Here is a 25,663-nt window from a genome sequence, read left to right on the forward strand (position 1 = left end):
CAACAACAACAACAACAATGTAATAATTAACTGATGAGCAGTATGCCATGAACATGCTCATGGATTATGATATAAGTTGTGTTTAACATTAAGTATGTGTTACATTCGTATGTGTAACATTAAGGTAGTAAAATGTATGTATAACATTTTCAAAATGGTGTTCTTTCTTCCCTCATTCCTAAACCATCTTATTCTTGTTAGTCTCATTGAATAAGCTTTCTGTTTCTTGATACACTTCTTTCTACATTCCCCCAATTTATCATGCCCATTATTTCTCTGACAAATTTCACTTCCGTTGTTTGTAGTACATTTTTCCATACTCTTTTATAACCCAAGCCTATCTAAGAACCATGTCAAAATTAGTGTAAATTATTTTCTCAGCAATTCCTAACTCTGTGCAGGTTATTTTACATTTTAATAAAACTTTCTTGGACTTTGCACTCTTCTTTCTATCTCTTGATCGACCTTAACTTTTTTGCTTGCTTACTATCCAAAACCTTTTACCAACTGTGTTCTTCCAATTTGTAGTTTTAATTATCCTTTGTTCACTTTCTTTTCTGGTTACCAGCAATGTCTTGCTCTTTTGTTTATTTATTACTCAATAAATTTTAAAAAGGTCAGCTGACATGCAGGTGGAATGGATTGCTGGATCGACAACAGGTTTCTAGCTATCTACAATGTCCTGTCGCAGTACACTATTCCCTCCTTTGTAGTAATAGCAGTGCCAACACTAATTAAGACACCCCAGATAAAACTACTGCACAACGTTTATATTTTCTAAACTTTCATACTACATGAAGCTGTTATAGTTTCAGTACATTGTCATAGCAATTTTCATTACCTCTTTTCTCACACCATTTCTTTTTAAAGTTCTTCATACCAATTTTCTTGGTATACTATCATAATCCCTTCTGTACATTCAAGAATGTAATTACTAGAGCCTTACTGTAGAAATTAAGTCAATTTTGAATCTAGCTTTTTAAAAAAACTGCTGTACTTGTAGTTACTATGCCAACTTTATGATTTTGCTTTCTAAACTTCTCCAATATCATAATGAATAAATGTTCTGAATCCTATAGGAGTATGATATAACCCATTGGAAATCATTTATCTCCATAAAATATTTGCTTGTCTTCCCTCAATATTTCCTTTTTCTTAATTAAGTCTTGTTCTTGGGTTGTTTTCAAAACAATGTCCATTTTATGAAAAATATGTTTAACTAGATATAGGTCTGTTTTAGACTTCTGGCTTGTTTTACTTCACAAAATGGTTACATTATGTCTCTTAATGTTTTAACTACTGCACCTCAATAAAAAAAAAATAATATTAATAGATAAAAAGAGAAAAAGTGAAATGAAAATGTAACTTACAAGTTAAATCATTAGTAGTTAATAAAAGATTCATTTTACTTAATAATATTACAATGTAATATAAAACCCTAATTATTTCAATTTATTTATTTATCTTAAATTTGGGTAAATATGATATAAATGGTTAAGCAAAGTTCAATAATATATAAAAAAATACATGCGTTATTAGCACATTAAAGTTAGAATTTAAAAAATTCAATAAAATTTCACTAAATTTATCTGAAAATTATGTTAATACATCTTACAGAGTCTATTGATAAATCTCTAAACAATAAAAAATAATACATATTTAAACTATTACCTGAACAATTAACTTTCTAAAGTAACCGTGTATACAGCGTTCAGTAGCAGCAATAACTCTATAAGTGTTGTGATACAAAAACTACTTTTTAATCTGGAGGCAGAAAACTGAAGAGGCGAAACTTATCCCGAATGTGTGGTCTTACATCCTCATTCTATAAATACGCAAACAAAAAAGTATATAAATTCTAAATATTTCATAAGTTGTTTATGTATATATATATATATAAATATAAAACACATAAACAAGGGCTATTTTTTTTTCAACCTCCAATCATGCATCTAAGTAAACAAGAGGTAGGCGGGAGCCAGGTCTGCATGTCATCATGTGATTGCACAACCTCTGCCATTGTCGCCTCTATTGCATCAGTCTGAGCCAAACTACAAGCAATTGAACAGGGTCGCTACGATCTATGCTCCTACCAAGTGTAAGTTGCTAAGTGTAATACATTTTCTGTAAGCAGAAGGATGTAGTGCTGCTGAAATCCATCGCAGAATGAGCCTAATGTATGGTGATAACTTTATGAGTGATGGTAATGTACAGCAAATGGTGTAGCAAATTTAAATAAAGGTGAATGGATGTCCATGACAAACATGGGCAAGGACGCAAATCTGTCACTACTGTACACCTGCTTAAGCATGTTGATGATTTTGTCCGCAACAAATGAAGGTTTACAATAAGTAAACTTTCTGCAGAAATCCCAGAAATTTCAAGGTCTTCTCTGCACACAATTGTGACTAAAGAACTAGGATACTAGAAACTGTATGCACGTTGGGTTCCAAAAATATTGAATGATGATCACAAAACGCAGCGAATGACATCAGCCTTAATGTTTCTCACTCATTACAAAAATGAGGAGAAAGAGTTTATAGTCTATTATTACTGGTGATGAGACTTGGATCCAGTATGAAAATCCAGAAACCGAAGAACAGTCTAAACAGTGGATGCAAACGTCTTCCCCAAACAAGCCAAAAAGGTTTTAATAGACACTGAACAACAGGAAAACAATGGCTACAGTTTTTTTGGACCATAAAGGTGTCTTGATGGACTTTATGGAGCAGAGGGCAACAACAACAAAGAAGTTTATTGTGAATCTTTATGTCGCCTCCACCGGCGATCCAGAACAAACAAAGAGGCACGCTCTTGTCCAGTGTGGTTTTGGTTACATCAGTCCGCCATGTAATTTTAGGCCTAAACTACTGCTGTAGAGGTCCTTTTCAAACTAGCTGAACAACATTTTTTTCTGATGTTAATTTAATACATACAAAATCATATTATCAATTCTAGAACTTCGATCAGACATTTAAACTATCTTAAGAGAAGTCCTTCATCTTTGAAGATATTCATTTTTTTGAGCATTTGGTCTCCCAAACAGTGTTACCCATTAAATCTATTATCTTGATCATATTAAAGGTATAAAAATTGCCCCTGACCTAAGGATGCCAAAGCCTTATTGTACAGTGTTTAATCTAATTTCTAGATTTATTTTCTGGGTTTTAGACCTTGTAGCAGCTGTGATTCTTTTAAGACAAAGCTCAGTAACTCATCTTGGCTATGATAAGGAGAAATCCTTTTAAAATCTTGTAGAGGGAAGATTTACTGGATTGTAAATTATATTTTACAACCAGTGTTATATTGCAAGTCAACAAGCATACAAGATACACAGACTGCTTGTTTTGACAATCTGCCATCCCTTACCATAACTATATAAATTACAGGTAAAACATATTTGTACTTCTTTTGTTAAAACCTTAAGAAATAAAAAAAATATATTTACAGAAATACCCAAAATTCATATATATTAAAAACTGAACAATCTTTTATTTATCAGTATTTCATTTTAATTGTTAGTATCTCATAACAGGTAAATAAACACATATTTTGAAAAATATTCTTGATAAAACTGTAGATGAAAATGAACGTACCAAATAAACAAGGTTTTCAAGGAAAGGCAACAGCTTCATAAGCTCAGAATCAGTTTGATCCACAAACCAACTTTCAATCGGTATTCCATTTTCCAACTGTAACAAATACATTTTTCATTAATGTAAATTCAAAATTCAAGAGTTGGGAGAAAAGTAGAGTAAAAATATGTAGCTAAAAGTTCAATATAATTTAGCTTTTATTTATTAACAATGTTATATTAAATTTAAAATAAGAAAATATAAAACAAATTATTAAGAAGTAGAGAAAAACAAGTGGCTCTGTTTCTTCTTAACAGGTTCTGTTTAAATTACAGTAAACATAAGTAGAATGAATAATTGTTAAATACCACTCTTGTGTAGACATTTCAGATACTTCTTTAATTACCAATCACTTCCAGAGATTGATACAGTTAAATCATTGCCTGCTAAAACCTATTTTCAAGATGAATAGTTTAGTTCTAACAGTAACAAGGAGAAATATTAAAAGCCATGTGTAAGTTAACATCCAAGCTAATGAAACATAAAATGATCATTTACAGCTTGCGATTTTCAAAGCCACTCACTGTTAAAGATTAATCTAGCAGTAAAATATCACAATGTAAATAAACTAAAACCGATTAAATATATTTAATTTCAAATTATAAATAAAGAACCAACCTGGTATCCAAAAGCTTGCGGAGAATTATCAACAATGATTGTCTTCGACAGGTCACGACCAAGTATTGAAAGGTCCTTGATGTAATTGCCATTTACACAAACACAATGTTCTCGAAACAGACGGTACCTAAAGTGAAGATAAGTGATGTATTAGACACTATCTGTGAAATGGACTTATAATAAGCATTATGCACAATAATCTTTGATCAAGTGAAAAAAATTGTAACAGCATATTAAAGAAAGATAACCTTGACTCAATCAGTTGATATAAAATTGTGATTTAAATTGGAAGTAATCAATGACAAAATAATTTCTTATAATTTTTCATAACTACAGTGAAGAAATTACCTTAGTTCCGTTGTACAAAGTTTCCACTGAAACTTTATAATCTGAAATGATATAATACTTTAATGATGAGACAAAATAAAAATATTACTTCAAGGTGAAGATGCTAACAATATGAAATGACAGCAAATTTTTAACTGTATTGAACTTGTAATGTTATAATTAAAAAAAAAACAATTAAATATGTTAGTAACTCCTGAAATTAATTCTAATCATTATAATTTGTAATTATTTTAGAAGTGAATTATAAGTATCCATTTAAATTTTTCTCTGATCTATTGGCAGTTAATAAAGTCTGAATCAATCTATAGTGTAATGAATGGTCCATTAACAAACTATCCTTATGTTTATAAATTAAAGGCAATTTTCCTGACTAAAAAAAAAAATTATATTTACTGTTGTATTTATTTTATAAAATTAAATTTACCGTTACTGAAAATAAAAGTGATGAATTAGCTCCTATCTGTGAAATTATATATAATTTAATTTTACAAAAAATTAATTAATATAATTCAAGTAATTATGTGAAATAGTAATTAACTATAATTTCAAAAATTAGGTAAATAAAAACTTACCTTTCCTAAGCTACTTTTGCCATCATAATATTTACTTTACATTTTATACCAAATATAACTCGCATCAATTGTATGACCATTAAAAAATTATATCACGTTATTTTTAACTCATTTATATCCCTTCTTGAAACCATATTGGATAATCTATCATTACATTATACACATTCTGGTGTGTTCTTTCACAAGAATCATGATAATTTTTTAAGAGACGTTATTAAATTCAACCATAATTCTTATTTGTTTTGTACTCCATAGTTCACAATATCTGTGATTTCCCACGGAACTCTATTCATGAGTCCTTTAAGGATTGCAGCTGGTATACTGTTTCCTGACATATGGAAGGAATCCAAGGTAGTTTTCTTACCAAAAAAGGCAGTCGACGCACAGACTATTACATACAGGCCACTTAGCCTTATAAATAATATCGGAAAAGTGGCAGAAAGATTGATAACAAATTCAATTATGGAAGAGCTCGAAGGTAATGATGGATTACACAGGAATCAGTACGGTTTTAGAAAGGGCAGATCTACTTTACAGGCTTTAGACAGGATATATAAATGGGCCCTCTCCACGCGTAGCGGAACATGGAGAACGCGAAGAATACCACTATTAATTACGCTCGATATCCAAAATGCCTTTGGTACTGTCAAATGGGATACTATAAGGAATGCCCTGGCTAGAAGAGGCATTAGTAATTGGTTACAGACAAGTTAGCGATTAGTTGAACAACAGATGGTGCACTGTTAATACCTTGGAGGGAAGCTTGAGACATCAAATTTTTGGTAGTGTACCGCAGGGGTCTGTCCTGGGCCCCTTGCTGTGGTTAATAGCCTTTGACGATGTTCTGAGGCTGAATTTACCAGATGGAGTTGACATGATAGCATATGCTGACGACTTGGCTATACTAATTGCAGCAAAAACTGAGATCGAAATTGAGACTAGTGACAAAAGAGTCCTGGAGTTGATTCACGCCTGGTTGGGGAACAAGGCCTGAAACTAGCTGTAGACAAATGTGAATACATTTCTCTAAAAGGCAAAAGGCACATCAGAAACTTAGACTTGAAAGTGGGCAATCATCCTATACGTCAAGTTGCACAAACGAAGTACCTTGGAGTCATCCTTGATAAATCCCTGAGCTTCAGTCCGCATATAGCTGATAGATGTGGTGCGGCAGAAAAGTCGTTAAAAGGCTTTATCTAGAATATTATCTGGTAAGACTGTTCCTAGAGCCTCCAGAAGAAGAGTCATAGCTTCTGCTTGCACGTCTATATTATTGTATGCAGCACCGATATGGTATAAGGCTATACATATTGCTAGAAATGTCAGGCGACTTCAGGGAATTCATAGACATGCCTTGATCAGAGATACAAGTGGATACCATACCATATCGTACGAAGCGGCATGTGTTCTTGCCTCTGATCCACCCATTGAACTTAGGGTGCTAGAAAGATGGTTGCGTTCCCAAGGTATGGAGAAATTGCAAGCAAAGGACCAGATAATGGATAAATGGCAGGAAAGATGGGACCAACATCAGGGCGCCCTGTGGACCAAACGCCTTTTTCCAAGTTTAAGAGAATGGGTGAATCGGAATCACGGAGAAACTGGATACTATATCACACAATTGTTCTCGGGCCACAGAAATTTCCAGGCGTATTTCTTCCGATTTGGCTTGAGAAATAGCCCCAAATGCATGTATTGTGAATATGAGGATATGCCTGAACACACCATCTTCAGATGTGTTAACTGGTATGATGTGAGATTACAAGCTGGAATATCGGACGTGGAGCCGGAGCAACTTGCCAGATTCCTCCTATCTTCTGATGAAAATTGGAGGAAATTTGAAAAATTCAACCACACTGTCATGAAGGAAAAAGAAGAGGAAGGTAGAAGAAGAGGATACTAGCAATTTGTCACTTCAACAGCATAAGACATCGGAATTATGGGGAATAATAAAGTTAAGACCGAGACCCGGCCACGTAGTTGGGGTCTGTAACGGCATAGCCAGGGCAGGCTCCCCGGCTGCGAGGTTTGAGGCAGGCATAAAAAAGACAGAGACCCGGTCCTGGGGTGGGGCTGGGGACAGCTTTGCTGGACCTGGCTTCATACCTGGGGATTTGAGGCAGGCAAATAATTAAAGTAACAAAAGATCAGGCCGGGGGGGCCGACCTGCCGTGCCGGAATTATAGCCGGTGGGCGGGAAGGCCCTCTTAGAGTATAAGGACATTCTCCCAGACCGAGTATACTTAATTGGATAACCGGTCTGGTGGAGAAGGGGAAAAAAAACTCTTATTTGTTTAATTTTCAAGATTTTTATAGCCACTTTTGATTAGGAAAAATATAACTCTGCTCTCAAGTACACATTTATGTCAAAATTAGTTTGGAAATGGATAACCAAAAAAAAATAATTTCTTAACTAAGATCCAACTGAGATGTTAGAGTTAATTAATTCTTAAATTCATTTTAACTGGTTACAGAATTATAAAGTCATGTTTTTAAAGTAAAGTCTGTTTTGAATTTGCTGCCTAAATATGTAATATAAACTGATGGCACTTGTGTAGCTGTTTGAATCAACAGTCAGCTGTTAGCAACAATAGCTTAGTCATTATGTCGTTATTTGTTTATATAAATCTATGAGTGCTACATTGTAATTTCATTGTAATCACTCTACAATGAGTGCTACAATTCAAAATCCCGCCAGTGTGAAGTACAAGGAGTAATCAGATTGTTGATGGCAAAAAACAATTCTGTGGCTGAAATTCACAGGCAGATTTGTGATGTTTGCAGGTCAAATATTATGAGTGATGCTAAAGTAAGACAGTAATGCTGTTCATTTTGAGAAGAGTGAACAAACATTCATGATGAAGAATGTAGCAGCAACCACCAGCCACTGGTGATAATGAATGACTTGATTGGAAAAATTGACAAAAAAATTTGAGAAAATTTTGTCACAATTGTCTCTGATGTTTCTCAATCCTTGATATATGAACTTTTGACTGAAAAACTGGGCTATAAAAAACTGTGTGCCATGTCACTGTCAAAAATGTTAACTGACACACATAAGGAAAAGATCTTGCTTCAGCGCACAAATTTTTATGGCATTACAAAGATGAAGGTGATGAACTGTTTGATCACATTGTTACTGGAGATGAAACCTGGATTTATTATTCAAGTGACAAGACAAAGCAGCAGTCAATGCAATAGCAACTTCATTAACTCATAGACCGAAGTTCATATAAAAATGTTTGGTAAAGAAGCTTATGGCTACCATTATCTGTTAGGACAAAAAAGAATGTTTTGCTTGTTGAATTTAGTGATTGTGAAACTACTATGAATGCTGATATATACTGCAAAACATTAAAAAGCCTTCAAAGAGCTATAAAAAAACAAACGATGTAGGATGCTACACTGGTTTCTGTTTTTGCAAGACAATGTTCAGCTACACATGGTAAATCAGATAGTTAAGTAAATGAAAAAATTTCGTTGGAAAATCTTCAGTCATCCACCCTATAGCTCTGATTTAGTTTCCTGCAATTATTTTCTCTTTCTTCACCTTAAACAGTGGGTTACATCACAAAAATTTGACAATGACAACAAACTGAAAAATGGTGTTACTGCGTGGTTTAAATCACTACTGGCGGAATTTCTTGAAGAGGGAATGAAATGCAAGGAAAAATATGTTGAAGGTGAAGGCAGCTATGTAGAAATGAACTAAATAAATGTAGTTTTTATGTGTAATAGTTTGTTCATATTTTTCAGTTTTGTTTTGTTTTTATTTCAAAACAGATTTTAAAAACATGCCTCATACTAAATACAGTTTGATGAGAAACTGCTTACTGTAGTCAACACATTTCAAAAATTATTGTCACCCAACACTTACTTGTTTCTAATAATAAAAAAAAAGTATGAATTAGAATTTGTTCAAAAATTTTGTTTAAATTTTTTTTACTTTAAACACTGATCAAATGCTGTAATATATTCTAAAACATTTATTTACTTAATATACTAGTTAATAGAAAACTTTCATTATATATATGTATATAATCATAATCATACATAAAAATTCAATGATATTCTCAATCACTCTTTTGCAGCACTACTTTTTTTTAAAGTCCTAAATGTAGCTACTTTTTATGGTATTATGATCTCTTTTTAAGTATTTAAACTTTTTTTTTACTTATTTGGGTGGTTATCAATGGATATTTTTTTAAAAAATAAACCCTAACATATAATATGAATCCCTTCACTTCCAAAATCACAAACTGTCATTCCATTGATAGATACCTATTCCTCCTTTTAAAGTTCAGAGAAGTCTGAACAGAAATAAAGAATTTCAACAAGTAACAACAAACTCTCACCACATAGCAACTTACTAATTCTTTTACAGTCAACCACTTATAACTTAGATACCTTTGAAAGAAATGAATAAATCACTAAATGATCCATCTTTACTCACTTGATCCATCTTCGAGTCGGATCTAACAGGTTGAGAAGTTTGTCAGCATATACTCTCTTTGATGCAGTGAACAAAATAACTTCAAACAGTGCAGATACTCTCTCCAAAAACTCTCGGAAAAAAGGACGAGTTCGTACAAATACAGTGTAATTACATTCTTGGAATAAAACAGGGAATGAAAATGATGCATCCTTTAATTCTTGAAGACTACAGTGAACTAATGTTTCATCCTGAAATAGAATATTTTCATATGAAAATGTTGTTTCTTTTATGAAGAAACATTACATTGAAAAATCAAAGGAGAAATTAACTATTTCAATTTTTAACAATAAAAAACTGAGTAAGCTACTTAAATAAAAAGCGATTCTTTCAAATTTACTCTCTTACTCTTTCATTTTTCTTAAAAAATCTCTTCTGCTAGTGTTTAAAACAAAAAAAACTGTTTGTGAAAAAATAACTGCAAGGTTTTTTGTAGTTCTTGATGCTTCAATATCAGTCAAAGACTACATAAATTTTGTTTTAAAATTTTTAAGTGGATACTGTGGACAGATTTCTTTTTTGTTTTGAATCTCAGCAACTTACAATCATTAAATATGATGTGGTCACTTGCGTATTATTACAAGTGAACTAATTTTAATAATTTTTTTTTCAAAGCTGAATGACAGGGCTACATCCAAAGGAAACTTCACCCTCTATATTTGATTTAATCACATATGATTTTATAAAACCATTATTCATAAGAGTTTTGTAGCTTACCAACAAGTGTATAATTAGAAATACTAATGAAAATTGTTTTGAAAAAGAAGTAATTTAACCTTAGTACTCCTGAAAGTCGTAATATACGATGCATTTCTCCCATATTCAATGCTAGAGTTGTAATTCACACCTCATTAACAGTTCATTTATCAATATATTACCCTAATAATACTTAAGCTCTAGTAATTGTATCAATACCAAACATTAGTATAGATTTTGAGCTAAATGTTGATATACAATTTATACTGATTTCATCAAATATACTTATCGATTTTCTATGTAACATAACCACTACATAATCCTGTTGTAGCTTCTTTGTTGTGAGTACGTTGTTTACATTTTGTGTCATTTTTTTCAAAATAATTTTTTATAATTCTAATTTAAATATTTATAATGTAAAAACATAGGGGTTCAAGAAACATTCACGAAATTTTACAATTAAGCAGTGACAGTGAACATGAAATTTCTGATACTGAAAGTTCAGCCTTAGATTTTCCTGACAACATTTTATTAGATGAACTTTCAGTGGAAAACTTCAGTGATTTTGAAAGTGATAAGAAAATAATCAGCACATGTCCAACCTAAATGGATTCGTGTGTATCCACCAGAGCCTACTCTTGAAATATATCAAAAATATATTGCGAGGAACCCAGGGATACAGAATCGTCCAACCAGAAACAGTCAGCCACTTAATTGCTTTTATTTATTTTTTACTAGCATAACATGGAATTTATTGGTAAAAGAAACTAATTTTTATACCCACAAAATAAAAGAGCATCTGGTAATTTGAAAAATGTTCTCATCAGAATTGGATTGACTGTTCTGCCCAAGAAATTAAAAAATGTATAACTTTAGTTATAAATATGAGCCTACCTAATAAGGAAAAAGAATATTTCACATTACTGGAAAACTTCCATATTACAGCAAATTCCATTTTTTTCTACAACCATGACACGAGATCGGTTTTTATCAATCAATCCATGTTACATTTCAGCTCACAACTGTCTGTACCAAAGGGCCATCAAGGTTTGGACACATGTAGTGATGAAACCATGTCACATGTAACAATTTGATGCAAGACATTATTCCCTCTAATCAAAATTGATTCAGGAGCCTTTTGGTAAGTTTCCTGCCAAGCATGTTTTTAATTTGGGTCAAAAGTTTTGGAACCCATCTAACACACACTTTATGGAACCCAAGATGTTAGTGATAATAGAATAACGACTTTTGAAGCAATTTTATCAACCTTAAGGTGCCAATCATCTTCAGTGAGATTATGGATTGATTAAATGTTGTCATCAGTCATCCTTGTCCTTGAAGTTTTAACTATTGTGACTTACTTTCTGCAGCTTCATACCCTCGTTTAATTTGCTGGTCCAAATATAGATTTGGATATATGACATCATATCCCCAAACTGTGCACAGTCTAGTCAAAATTTTGGAAGGTTTGGTATCCCCATTTATCACAAATTTCACAATAAGTTACACAACCAAGAATGGGACCTGATGCTCTGACATGACACTACTGACCAGAGAAATTCGAATGACAAAGCAGCTGGAATGTCCACCCTCCCTACATCTCCACCATCAATATCCAGAAAGCAATTATTGCAGTCAGCATAATGAATACTTATGAGATGATTTACCTCTATAACGGTTAAACTTCAGCTACTAGCTGTTAACTTAAAAGAGTAATGGTGCTAACTACAAATTAAAATAGGAATCTTTTTAAGCAGCTGATAATGATATTGATTCCGTATTACCAAATTTTTCTTATCAACCTTATAAGTGTTCTGCAAGTACCAAAAATGATTACTTTTGTTTATTTATTTATTTACATTTAACGACATACAGCTTTACTTCCAATTATTGTTGCCAGATGAGAGGTGATGAATTTTGAAGTGCGTGAAAAATACCAAAGCCTGACAGGATCTGAACCTAAAACCTTCAGGTTAAAGAAAGATATACTCTGTCATGGGGGCTGGCACATTGACATAATTGTAAAAACTAGAAGCACAATTTAAGAAATACTACCTAACTAGGAAATAAAAAATTATAAAACAAAATTCAACAACTTTACTTACAAGATCCAAAACTAGTGAAAATTCTGGACTGCTCCTAGTTTTTAGAGGAAGAGCTGGACAACGGGCTCTCATTTCAGATGTTAATGGTGGCAGATGTTTGATGAAAAGGTATGGATCAAAAGCCTCCCAGTCTTCATCAACAGCACACTGTGTTACCATGTTGTCCTGAATAACAATAGTTTACTTTAATATCTACAATGTACTTATAAAAAAAATTACAATATATTACAGCTGGAAATAATTAGTTAACTGTCAAGGTTGTTTTTTCATTATAAAAATTTTTAAAAAGACAAATTTTATATATATTATTTTGACAATATATATATATTATTAAGACAACATATATTATTTTGAATTAAAAAGGAAGATCTAGATTTGTGAAATAATCATTTACTTTTTAATTTAATATTTAAGGCTAAGGTTATAGACAAAATATGTTACATTTATAAAAATAATATAACATAATATTTATAAAAACAGTGAGGTATTTTGGGCAAGGCCTGCACACAATGTAGCACTGAGGTATATAATCTAATTGGAAATAAAAGCAGATTTAATTTTCAATCCCATTAAAATACTTGCATTTCTGTATAAAACAAAGAGAAACTCATTAAATTATTCCAGCGTGCCTTTAAAATCAAAGGATCAGAAAATAAACTTTGTATATATTTAGTACATTAAATGTTAGAGAACATAAGCCAAACTTAACAGTGACAGGGAAATGGATGATTGATTAGAATTACAATAAATGGATCAAGATTTTGAGGCATACAATTAGTGAACAATAGCAAAGCAAGCAATCGAAAACACTTCCCTGAAGTACTCTCTGTTCCACATCTTCAAGTGAAGACCTAAATTTTACATAAGTATTACTGTTATTAAAAGATGAAATTTCAATTACTTGTTTACAATTGGTAAAGTATGACTAACTAAATATACGCAGCTTCTCTTGATGCCATAGCTGCTAAAAGTTTTTTTATCAGCAGTAACAGATGATTTCAAAAATAGATAAATAGTGACATAAGGTATAAGTGAGATAGTGAAAAACTTGTACTATGAGTCAGTAAAATGAAAATGTACTTTTAAAGAATACCTAGTTAAATATTGTCACTGTGATCAACCAAAGTGCACTGAACTGAATTAAATTAATGTAACAATTATACTGATAAGTTTGCTTAACGTTTACTTTTGGGTCCACCAATATCAGCAACAAGTTTAACCCACTACCGCAAATATAAAACAAATATAAAAGTCACTGTTAGCATCTGTTTACATAGTCTGTAGATATTGCTTTTAAATTTTAATTTAGTTTATACAGTCTGTAGTATAATTTTTCAATACTACATTTGTGAAAAATACAATTATTAAAAGTTGTAGATTTAAAAAATAAATAAACAATAGTGACCTAACAGATAAGCAAGATGTTAGTGAAGAATTTATACTGTCACAAAAATGAAGGTATAATTTTAAAGAATACCTTTTTATATATATACTGTGACCAAGTAAAGTGCAATGACCTGAATTACAGAACCATACAGGTGAACAGATACATAAAAAAAAAACAACTGAGCATCTTCTTTATTATATCAAGATTATTTTCTTTTTGTTTTGGTAGTTTTGTTTGCATTATTCATACGCTGAACAGGCCTACAGCCATGATAATGCATTCCACATATATGCATTTTAGTTAATATCAAGGCGAAAAAATATGTTCTTAATATCAGTGCCAAAAATAAATAAACTTGTTAAACACATGACAATGCATTAAAATTGATCAAGGTAACCTTACCACTCAGAAAACTGATAATATTAACATTAACGGAAAAATTAGTTTCTTAATGACTAAAACTAATGCAAATTTAGTAATAACAATTATATGAATATATATATTCACATAGCTAACTATATAATATAAAACATATTCAGCCACTCCACAAACTATAGAATTAAAGAACATTCTTAGCTATTACAATGTCCTATGCCCAAAAGTGCTTTAATGGAAAAAAAGTAACGTAATAATGTTCTTTAATTCACTTTGTGGAGTGGCTGAATAAGTTTTATATTATATAATTACCTAGATTTTACATCCAGAGGAAATATGGAGTATAAAAAATTTAATATATATAACTAAATTTGCACATTTTTAAAAAATTTTTAACTAGATTACTATAGTATTCAAATCGCTAATTTCTATTTTAATAAGTAAAATATATTTTACTGTAATAACATTACAATATTTAAGTTCTGACATAAAGGTTGACCCCTGATTTTTTTAATATTTTATGTTCAAAGAGCTTGACAGATATAGCAATTTGCAGTACTTCAAATAACAGAAGTTAATTATGTCCAGTGAAAGTAATGATCTTTCTTGGTTTTTTTTTTAAAGGCCCCCACGAGCCAAGAAAAGCGAATTTGGAAATGATTCTCAGAATGAGAGATCAAGTGCAGAAAGTAAACTTTTTTATCTTTCTTTCAAAGACATTAGCTGTAAAGTCATCTCTAAGAAAATAAAAAAATAATGCAAAAAGCAAGCATTTACCAAGCCAGATGGAGAAAGTGCAACTGGTATTAATTAAATTCTCTAAACTAAAAAACTATTTTATTAACTATGGTTTTGATTATTGGCTTTTATCTACACTTCGTTCAGGTTTCAAGCTGCTACTATCAGAGAAATTACAGGTGGTGTAGAATCAGCAGGCTCTGAGGAAACTAAGGAGACATAAGTGTATTCAAGCTAATATTAAATCAATTTTGCAGTAATAGTGATACAACTTCAGTGTACACCAATCTAATTAAGACAGATATATCTGTAAGGAATACAGTCATCTTTATAAAGTACATATTCTTTACATTACCCATATACTGGACAATGGTATCTACATATTTTAACAATTCTCAATTTATTAATTACGTTATTCTTATAAAATTTACATTTTTTCTTTGAAAGATAAGTTTTATACATTGCAAAAAGGCATATCGCTAAACACAACTCCTATTAAGTTCGTTTTAAAAATAAGACAGCTTAGAAAGGTGGTAGTAATGTTATAGAACTGAAAACAGTATATTCATTGAAAAACTGCATTCATTTGAAATATAGTAAAAATTAAAAATTAGAACAAATTTTTTTTTTAAATGTTATACAGTAAACAACCATCACTACAAAGAAAAACTTTAAAAACTCCTTTAAAGTGTATCTTTTTCAGTTCCTGTCAAATATTTTGTCAATTTAATGTAAATCCTCCCCCTTCTCAGACACAATGTTATTCTATGTAGCAATAAATCTCTCTACAATGTGATTAAAAAAAATCCAGTGTAACAGATTTTTCTTCAATAGGACATATTTCAAGGAGAATGATTTTATTTATGTTTTTCTTGTGGCGAATGTGTAAAACAAAATATTTCCTTATAAGTGTAGTATGTGAACTACTTTAACTTCATTCACAAACTACTCAATTGTTCTAAACTTTGCAAGAATGTCCCTGGTATTAGAAAGTGAAAGTGAAAAATTAGTATATCAGAAATTGAATGAGGAACTGAGGATTTCAGACAGAAGTCTTGCCCACAACTTCTTGTCAGACTTTCTTCTCTCTTATTTCAGGCCACCAGCACTCAAAAGTGAGAACTGTATCATTACCAATGAATAGTAAAAGTAAAAGATTGTGGATGGTCTTATTCTGCTCATCAATCTCAGTTTTCTCTTAACCCTAACAATTTCATTTTATTATTAAATTTTTTCTTTAGAAAAATCAAAATTAAGTATGAATTCTGTCTACACTTTAATTTTACAAGACTTTGTACTCACATAAAATACACAAAAAATTCTAAGATTATATCTTAATTAATATAATATTAAAAAGTAATTTTTTCTAGTTCTTCTTCCTAGGTTTGGAAATTTTTTGAGTAACAGTTTTCCAGTTACTGAAAAGTTTACAAGAAGTAACAGTTATTTTTAAAGATTAAAAACCTGGTATAACTATCTGGATACATTAAAAAAGAAAATGTATATATTAATAGCAATCATCATTATGTTATGGATAAATTTTAATATACAAACAAAAATGTAAAGTACTTCACACCAATTCAAGTGTTAAATAGTAACTCTTACAAGAAAATAGTTACTTGGAACATTGTTTAAAGAGCAACACAATAGCTGCTTATAGTGAATGTTTTTACGTGAGTTACAATAAATCTTCCTTTCCACACCAGTTACTTGAAAATAACTTTTTTGATAGTATGTTATAGAATATCCCAACATTAAAAAAAATTATTATTATTATTATAAAGTCAAGAGAACCGTACCACAAAACTATTATCTAATTACAAATTGTTTTTCACATAAGATATAATATTACAAAACATAGGCAAGACATATCAAGAAGAAAATTGTACGATGCAAATAAAAAACCTAGTCTGAAATATCTAGCTCCACAAAATGCATTTATATGTAAACATAGTATCAAGACATTAATCACTAAACAATATACAATAAGAGGTATAACCTGACAATCAACATAATGCACTAGAAAAAAAAAAAACAACAGAACAATGCATGTAACAAATGAACGTGAATTGATACTAACCGACTGTTGTATTTCAAGATGAGAATTATGGTCGTAGTATGAAAAGCAGTTGTCGTCAGAAGCTGAAACATCAACTTCAACATCAGAAGACAAGCCATGGTCTAAATCTACTTCTGTTTCATAATCGCAATCAAGTGTTGACACATCTATTTTCATAAACAAAAGAAATACAGTGATAAGCTGAAATAATGTTGTGTGCACATATAGATTTTACATTAAAAAAATTAGTATAATAAAATCCACTGATAAGCTGTGAAGAATTTCCATTCAAGAATTGAAGTTGGCATGTTAAAAAAAAATAGTTTATAATGATGGAAGCCTAATATCAAGAGTGGAAAATGGTTAATCAAATTTACAAGTTTAACCTATTTAGAACATAACCTTGGAGAATTTTAAAGATGTAGTAATAAGTACTAAATAATTTTAAACTCAATGTGATATTTATAGCTTATGCCAGTGTTTCTCAACCTGTGGGGCGCACCCTGCTAGGGGGTTGTGATAATACTAAATTGGGGATGCGAACATAACGAAAAGAAAATATTGTAAAAAAAATGTATTAATTTACTGAAAGGAAAGCAAAACAAAATACACTCTGATATAATAAATAATAAAATACACATTTACACTGATATAATCCACTTATAAATAGGATTGTATCAGTACTGCACAATGTTAAATTAACTTATAAATACTAAATTAAAAACAAGTTTAATTATTATTAGTGACTCCCTTGTGCCTGTCTTGCAGAGCAAAGAATTTCAAAGGAAGTTTAATATTAGAAATAGACACTAGTTCTTTTTCTACATTTAGCTGAGATCTATATTTTGTCTTCAAAGCAGCCATCGCAGAACATCTGGTTTCGCAAAGTTAGGCTGTTGAAAACAGTAATAGTATACGAAAAGCTCTTGTTTTCAGCGCAGAAAGCTCATTATCTATCCTTGCACAAAATTCAAAGAATGATTTATTACTAAATTGTCTTTTGATTTTGTTACTTGCTGTGAAGTCTATGAAGATTTCTTTTCTTTGGCAGTTGAGAGTCCTTTGGAAGTATTTTGAAACGGAATGCTAACCCACTCATAATTTGCTACTAAGTTGTTGTTAGCAAGAAAATACTTTTTAAAATTCTTTGCTGGCACAGCTAAATGATTTCCAATGGTTACAAAAACAATTTTTACATGTTGTTTTTCAGCTTTGTAAGTTTTAACTCATTCATCCACATTTGAAAACATTTCTAGGTGTTTTGCTTTAAATTTCTGCTCCACAATTCCAGTTTTCTACAAAAAGCATTTACATTATCACTCGTACCCAACATATGTGTATTTGCTCCTAGTAGTTGAAAATTCAAGGTATTTAAATTCTCAAATATGTCGACTGAGTAGCTCAATTCCATCACAAATAAACCATCTTGAAACTTCTCGGCTTCTGGCCAGTTTTCCTCTTCTAGAAAAATGGTGATTACCACTCTTAATTCATAACATGTTACAAAAATTTCACAAGTGATAACCATCTTGCCTCACAATAAAATAGTAACACTAAATGTACTATACTGTACCCATGTCCTTACAAAGTGCAGAAAGGATTCTTGATTTTAGGGGTCTCATTTTTATATAATTTACTACAGTTATAACTGTTGTTAGCACAATATTCAGACCAGGACTCATTTCTTTGGTAGCCAGAGTTTATCTATGGATCATGCAATGTGTCCAGAAACACTGAGGAGATTTTTGTTTCACAAGCATCTGTATACTTTAGAATCTTCCAGACATTGAACAAGCACCATCGGTGCATATTCCGACGCAATTTTCCAATTCCATGTTTGCCTCATTTATAAAATCATTTAAGACAGTAAATAATGCGAGTGCTGTTACTTTAAATTGTTGAGTTGTTTGACTTGTTGATGCTTCATTATCATCTAATGCTCAGTTATGCCCACTTTAAAATTTATCCATGATTCTGTATAATCTACTGCCATGAATATTCATTACCGTGAATTACAACATACATACATACATACTCACACAATAGATTCGATAGCGATAGAAGGATCGACTCAACTAACTGAATGGAATTGAACGATGCAGCATTTATACACGTTTGCACAAACGTTCCAGAATGTTTGAGGCAAATCAGAACTTCTGGCGAAGCCACAAGAATGTCAGATATGGTGGACATTAAGACAGGGAAATAGAGAGGCATTGATTCTGGTTTTGTCAATGCAGCAGTCAGTATTGCCAAGTATCAATAAATTTACTTATTCTTGGTAATTGTAAGGTTTATAATTAAGGTCGTAGTGTAGCTTTAGCATCAAAATACATTATTATTGTAAGAGGGGCGTGCAATGAAAATTGGGTCACACATACTGAAAGGTTGAGAAACACTGGCTTATGCACATAGCATCTGTGCATGTTCAGACAACAAACGTCAGCCATATGATTACATAAAATTTACAAACTCCATTCTGATATTCCTAACATAATAAATATTATTACAATATCATCTAATATTCAGATGCAAATTCTTGAAAGTAACAAACAGATTTACTTATACAATGTCCTTAATGAATTAAAACATTCGTCTCTTCTTCCTTCTCTATTCAAGTTATTGACATCAAAAACTTAACAGCAGCTATTCCAAGCAAGTTACTGACAACACAATCCAAATCCTTCTTCTATTTGTCAAATGGAAAAGTGTTTCTGTGCTTATCTGATAAGCCTCCTCTAACATTAAATGTACTTTATCATTATACTACTACTCTATCATTTTGGTCCCAGAATACAGTTACCCTGATTTTCCTTCAAAGACAGGGCTCGTTTGAATTTTTCAGTCTAGGTAAACCGGAATGATGCCACTGCATGAATTGTTACGTCTCAGCATTAATTACAAAATCCTATGTTGTCACAGTGACAATATAAGAAAAACATTTGCCTCCCTCATGGTTAAAGCAGTTGAGAAAAGCACATGCAGATGTCATTCTGTGATCTTTGTGAGTACTTCTGAACACTTTTGGCAACCACCATGCACACAATTTATGACAGCCTAGAGACAAACAGCCATGATTCTTGTCTTTGAAATTTCTGGAAATTTTACAGAAAGATTGCTAATTGTAAAGTGGCAATTTTATCTCGCTTTTACATTCACACATTTAACGAAATTGTCAGTCTGGACACTAGGCCTGTCACTTCTCTGCTTGTCATGAACATTTGAATGGACTTCCTCAAACTTACAACACCATTGCCTCACTTTTTGTTCACCCATTGCATGAGTTCACTCATTCACATGTTTCACACAACTGATGGTGAATTTCAGCAGAATTATGTCCTCCTGCGTTTAAAAATATAATCACTGATCGAACTTCACAACTGGTGATTTGCTATTACCACATTCATTTTAACACATTGTCCCACAAAGACAAACAACTATGAACTGACAGCAAAGTGGCGGTTACATGCCCAACAGACTATTTACAGCTACTGAGCAGCATTGCCAATCACTATTTGTAACTCATTGGCCCTTATTTTTTAACCATACCTAACAAAAGGTAATCAATTTTTTTTAAATTTTGACAAAGTACAGGGTGTCCCATATAAAACACAACCCAACTTTATATTGGTAGGTATTGAAATAATAAAAAGGCATGTGTAATGTAAATGTAATTTTTATTATTACCATCATTTAGAGTAAATTACCTTACATTTAGAGTAAATGTTGGAAGTGGCCGCCATCTTCTTAAATACAAGCTTCAATTCTTTTTACAGCATTTCTTGCAACGTTTTTCAAAGTTTGTGGCTGGATATTTAATACAACTTGTTCAATATTGACTTTCAATTGTTCAAGTGTTCGTGGTTTGTTGCTGTAGGCTTTATCTTTGAGGTAACCCCATAGAAAAAAATCCGCCGCAGTCAAATCTGGAGATCTTGGTCCCCACAAGCCTCGACCGATAACACAATTACCAAAGAATTCCTCAACGAAATCAGAAGTTGAACCTGCACAGTGCGATGTCGCACCGTCATGTTGTAGCCAGTAGTGTCTGTCTTCCTCTTCCAAGAGTGCAATGAACTGAAATAAAATATCCTGATATCGTTCTGCATTAATGGTGTACTCTAAAAAAATAGGACCGATTATTTTCTTCCGCGATATCGCGCACCACACGCCCAACTTCTGCGGGTGTAATTGTTTTTTGTGATAAACGTGGGGATTTTCAGCACTCCAAATTCTACTGTTTTGGCTGTTTACGTAGCCATCCAAATGAAACCGTGCTTCATCTGTGAAAAATAACGAATTCATAACATTAATTCCCTCACGCAGAAATCGACGGAACCATTGACAATATTGTAGCCGTTTTTCTTTGTCAGGCTCAAGAAGTTGATGAACCGTTTGAATGCGATAAGGTCGTAATTATAATTGTTTGGTCGCCCAATGAACAGTTGATTTAGACAAATTAATTTCAGCAGACAAACGTCTGATCAATTTATTTGGCGAGGCGAGTAATCGTTCTTTGATTTCAGTGATTGTATCTGTATTCAACACTGACACAGATCTTTTGTGTTCCTTGTTATTAACAGAACCAATCTGTCTAAATTTTGCAACTAACCTTAGTACTAATGTTTTGTTAGGAGCTGGTTTATCTGGGTACTTATGGCGAAACAAATCTTGCACTGCAACCACTGATTTCGTACAGAAGTACGACTCAACAATGAAAACACGTTCATCTAGCGAAAACACCATCTTGTCTCTAGCAATACACTGAACATTATGATTGCATTGTTGTTACTATCGGTAGTGTTCTACTGCGTCGCCGCAATGTTCAGATGTTGTACGAGTTCATTTCAGTAACGAGTAGGGGAGTAAGCTTGACTTTTGAAATTTCATGGATGAGTGACTGATGGTTTGCGTTTTATATGGGACACCCTGTATAAGCAGTTTACAGATCTTGGTAAATTTTCTTTTGTGTTTAGTCTATATAAAAGAACACTAAATTTAATAGTAAATTATCTCACTTCAATACAAACCATTTCTTTTCTCATGAAGCAACTGTGTTAATTCAGGTGTTAAAGGTAAAGCCAAACTAAGATGATCCACATCTCTTCCATTTCCTACATGATGGTAACTGAGTACATCCCCCTGCCAATTCTCTTTTGATTCCTCATTCAATTCACTCACCTTTAATACAAAAAAGATATATAACAATATTAATGTAAGAAAACTTGATGAAAATTACACAGTTTGCAGAATTACAAGACAGAAAAACTGATATATTTGTATGCCACATCGCATAATGTTGTGCTTATAATAAAGTAGTCCTTTTGAATTTTATCTCTTGTAAATAATTAAAAAATTATTCTAAAATCACTGTTTTTAATAATTTTCCTGGCTTTAACATTTTTCTGCTTACAATGCCTAAAGCCCATATGAACAATGTTAAAATTTTATAGTTGTATCATTTTTCACAAATAACATCACTTTTAAACCTCTTGCGAAACAGCTGTAAAGTCATATGCTGCTTTTAATTTTAAAGAAGAAAGGTGAGAACTAAAAATGTAGAGCTGTTGTAAAAAATAATTGTACAAATATGAATCATTTAACCATTCAGTAATGGCAGCATAGTGTATATCATGTAATACAATGTTTACAGACACTGCTTTGTAAAATAATGATAATGGTTTTGCTGTCTATGATTGAAGATTATTACTATTTAACATCAACTGGCCAAACAAGCATGTGTAGTTGGGACAGACAGATTTATATTTAGGATTGGCATACAGTATAAAGATTATTATTTATAGCAAATGTACACCCAGATGCCACATAGATTGTATGCAGCATATATGAACAGATCATGCACAAGGGGTTTAATATAAATAGCCTCAGTGACCACCTTGGGATAAGGAAAATATACAGGTTGAATTATGAAGTTCTCTTGGGACTTTCATAACTTATTCTGCTCATGAAGATAATGGAAAAAGATCATATAAATATGTATCCTAAAATGCTTTGTTTGCAAGTTGCAACTAGTGAAAGATTTCAGCTACTCCAGTAAAATGAAGTGATACTGAAACTTTTAGGAAATTAATTAGGAAGTTAAAATGATTTATTTATGGTTTTTGACCTGAAAAATAAAATAAAATGGGACCCAGAATTATATGTGCAGTAGTTTTTTGAGAAATCTGAAGTGAAAACCAATAAACTGAGGTAAAAGGCCGTATTTTTTATGATTAACTGATTTTTATGATTTTTTATGATTTACAGTAACTTTGTTAAATGGGTAATAACGCATGTCAAGAAATGTGTTGAAAATGGGCCACCATTTTCAACATATTTCTTGCCATCTTCTGTACTGTTTTTGTTGCTCTTTTTAGTACTTCAGGGCTGTCCTTAAGTTGCTCAACCACATCCAAAATGCGGAAAATCTACTGCTCACGAGAATGTATTTTTGTTTTGTATACAATATTTTTTTCATCCATCTCCAGATGCAAAAATCTAAGGTGTTAGATCAGGCGATCTTGGTGACCAAAAATTAAATAATCAATATCGTACAGCGTACTCCTCTGTTGTAAATAAGTACAGCATTATTTCAACGACAAGCCGATCATGTTCAAACTAAAATTTATAAAAAACCTTCGCTAATGACAGCACAGTTCACAGTACCTGATATACTTTTGTACCTTATAGAATGATTTAAACATTAATACAGTATTGGGCATTGTTGATCAGCTGTTGTTACTTCATACCCAACACAATTTTTTAAATAATTTATTGTATTTCTGTCATTAATAAAAAAAATGATTATCCAAGTAATTTCATTTATTTATTTTTACTTTACAATTTTCGTGTAATTTCTAGTTTATTTTAAATTTTTTTACAGTAAATTTTGTTTTTAACAGTTTTTCACATCACCAAAAAATAATTTGGTTTTTGTTTAAATTACCTAAGTACTCTTCTGACAAATGTAATAAAATTCAAATTTTTCTCAACTTTCTTTGTTTTATTTAACTTATCTTACAAGATTTCGTTCAGAATTAAATTTATAAGTTTAGTTTAAAATATTATTTGTTTTTTACCCAGTTGACAAAGTTATTATACGTCAAACCTCAATTTCTTGGTTTCACCCCAGATATGGTTCTGGAATCTATTTTATTTGATTTTTCAGGTGAAAAACAATAAGAAATCACTAAATCTGACCCTTAATTAACTTCCTAAAAAATTCAGTAAGACTTCATTTCACCAAGGTAGCTGACATCTGAGCGAAATCTTTCACCAGCTGTATCTCACAAAGTATTTTAATTTTAGGGCTTATATTTATATGCACTTTTCCATTATTTTCACAAGTAGCATAGGTTATGAAAGTACTGGAAGAACTTTGTGATACACTCTGCATAGAAAAGCAACTTTTTCACAATATTGTTTCATAATTTTTGAGATTGTAACCAAACCTGTATCATAATCACAATTATAACTGGTATTAGTAATAAAGAACAAAAATTCAGTTTGATGATGTGCCTACAGATAATAGCCATCATAGCTGTAATGTGACAATAATAATGAACAAAGCCAAACAATAATGATAAATTAAGTCATCATTATAAATTCATTTTGTCATCTGAACTTATTAAGATAAAAATTTAACATTTAGTAAGGACAGTTCTTAATACATGAGAGTTTGATATATTATTGATGTTAAATATAGCAACTTGTTTCATGAACATGAATATCAAAAAGGGTCCTTAATTTGAATAAATGATATTCCATTAAGAATTTACAGTATTAACATAAAATTTTACTAGTTTAACAACTAGTTTAACAACAACCCTCCTCTATGAATCATGAGACCTTGCCGTTGGTGAGGGGGCTTGAGTGCTCAGGGATACAGAGTAGCTGGACCGAAGGTGCAACCATATCGGAGAGGTATCTGTTGAGAGCCAGACTAAGGAATGATTCCTGAAAGAGGGCAGCAGCTCTTTCAGTAGTTGTTAGGGGCGTGAGTCAGGACGACTTAAACGGCCGTATCAACATCACTCAGTCCTCTGAGTACTGCGCAGCTGAAAGCAATGGAAAACTACAGCTGCTTTTTTTCCAAGAAAATGTGGCTCTGCATTTTCACATATACAATAATGGAGGCGCCTTCCTTGGTAAAATATTCCGGAGGTAAAATAGTCCCCCGTTCGGATCTCCGGGTGGGGACTACTAAGGAAGGGGTCACCAGAAAATTAAAAAATAACATTCTACGAGTCGGAGCGTGGAATGTTAGAAGCTTAAAAAAGGTTGGTAGGCTAGAGAATTTAAAAAGGGAAATGGATAGGGTAAACGTTGATATAGTAGGAATTAGTGAGGTTCGGTGGGAAGAGGAAGGCGACTTTTGGTCGGGTGACTTTAGAGTAATTAACTCAGCGTCAAATAATGGGCAGGCAGGAGTAGGTTTCGTGATGAACAAGAAAATAGGGAGGAGAGTGGAGTATTTCAAGACGCGTAGCGATAGAGTCATTGTAATAAGGATAAATTCAAAACCTAAACCGACAACGATTGTTAACGTCCATATGCCTACAAGCGCCCATGATGATGATGAGGTAGAATGTGTATACGAAGAGATTGATGAAGCAATTAAACACGTAAAAGGAGATGA

The 25,663-nt window shown here is 31.9% G+C and overlaps 1 protein-coding gene across 1 annotated transcript in view; it reads right to left on the bottom strand.

Moving 5' to 3' along the window:
- The window catches only part of LOC142323618 (CTD small phosphatase-like protein 2), a 93,849-nt gene that overhangs the window by 13,357 nt on the left and 54,829 nt on the right, over nucleotides 1-25,663 (bottom strand). Inside the window, exons 5-11 of the mRNA XM_075363489.1 lie at nucleotides 22,056-22,206; nucleotides 17,047-17,192; nucleotides 12,467-12,631; nucleotides 9,627-9,856; nucleotides 4,254-4,380; nucleotides 3,597-3,692; nucleotides 1,672-1,825 (exon numbers count right to left, since the gene is read on the bottom strand). Of these exons, the coding sequence (XP_075219604.1) occupies nucleotides 1,760-1,825; nucleotides 3,597-3,692; nucleotides 4,254-4,380; nucleotides 9,627-9,856; nucleotides 12,467-12,631; nucleotides 17,047-17,192; nucleotides 22,056-22,206 (981 nt within the window). The 3' untranslated portion in view covers nucleotides 1,672-1,759. The remainder of the gene's footprint in view (nucleotides 1-1,671; nucleotides 1,826-3,596; nucleotides 3,693-4,253; nucleotides 4,381-9,626; nucleotides 9,857-12,466; nucleotides 12,632-17,046; nucleotides 17,193-22,055; nucleotides 22,207-25,663) is intronic.

Source organism: Lycorma delicatula, chromosome 4 (genome assembly GCF_047948215.1).
Source record: "Lycorma delicatula isolate Av1 chromosome 4, ASM4794821v1, whole genome shotgun sequence".
NCBI classification, from domain to species: domain Eukaryota; kingdom Metazoa; phylum Arthropoda; class Insecta; order Hemiptera; family Fulgoridae; genus Lycorma; species Lycorma delicatula.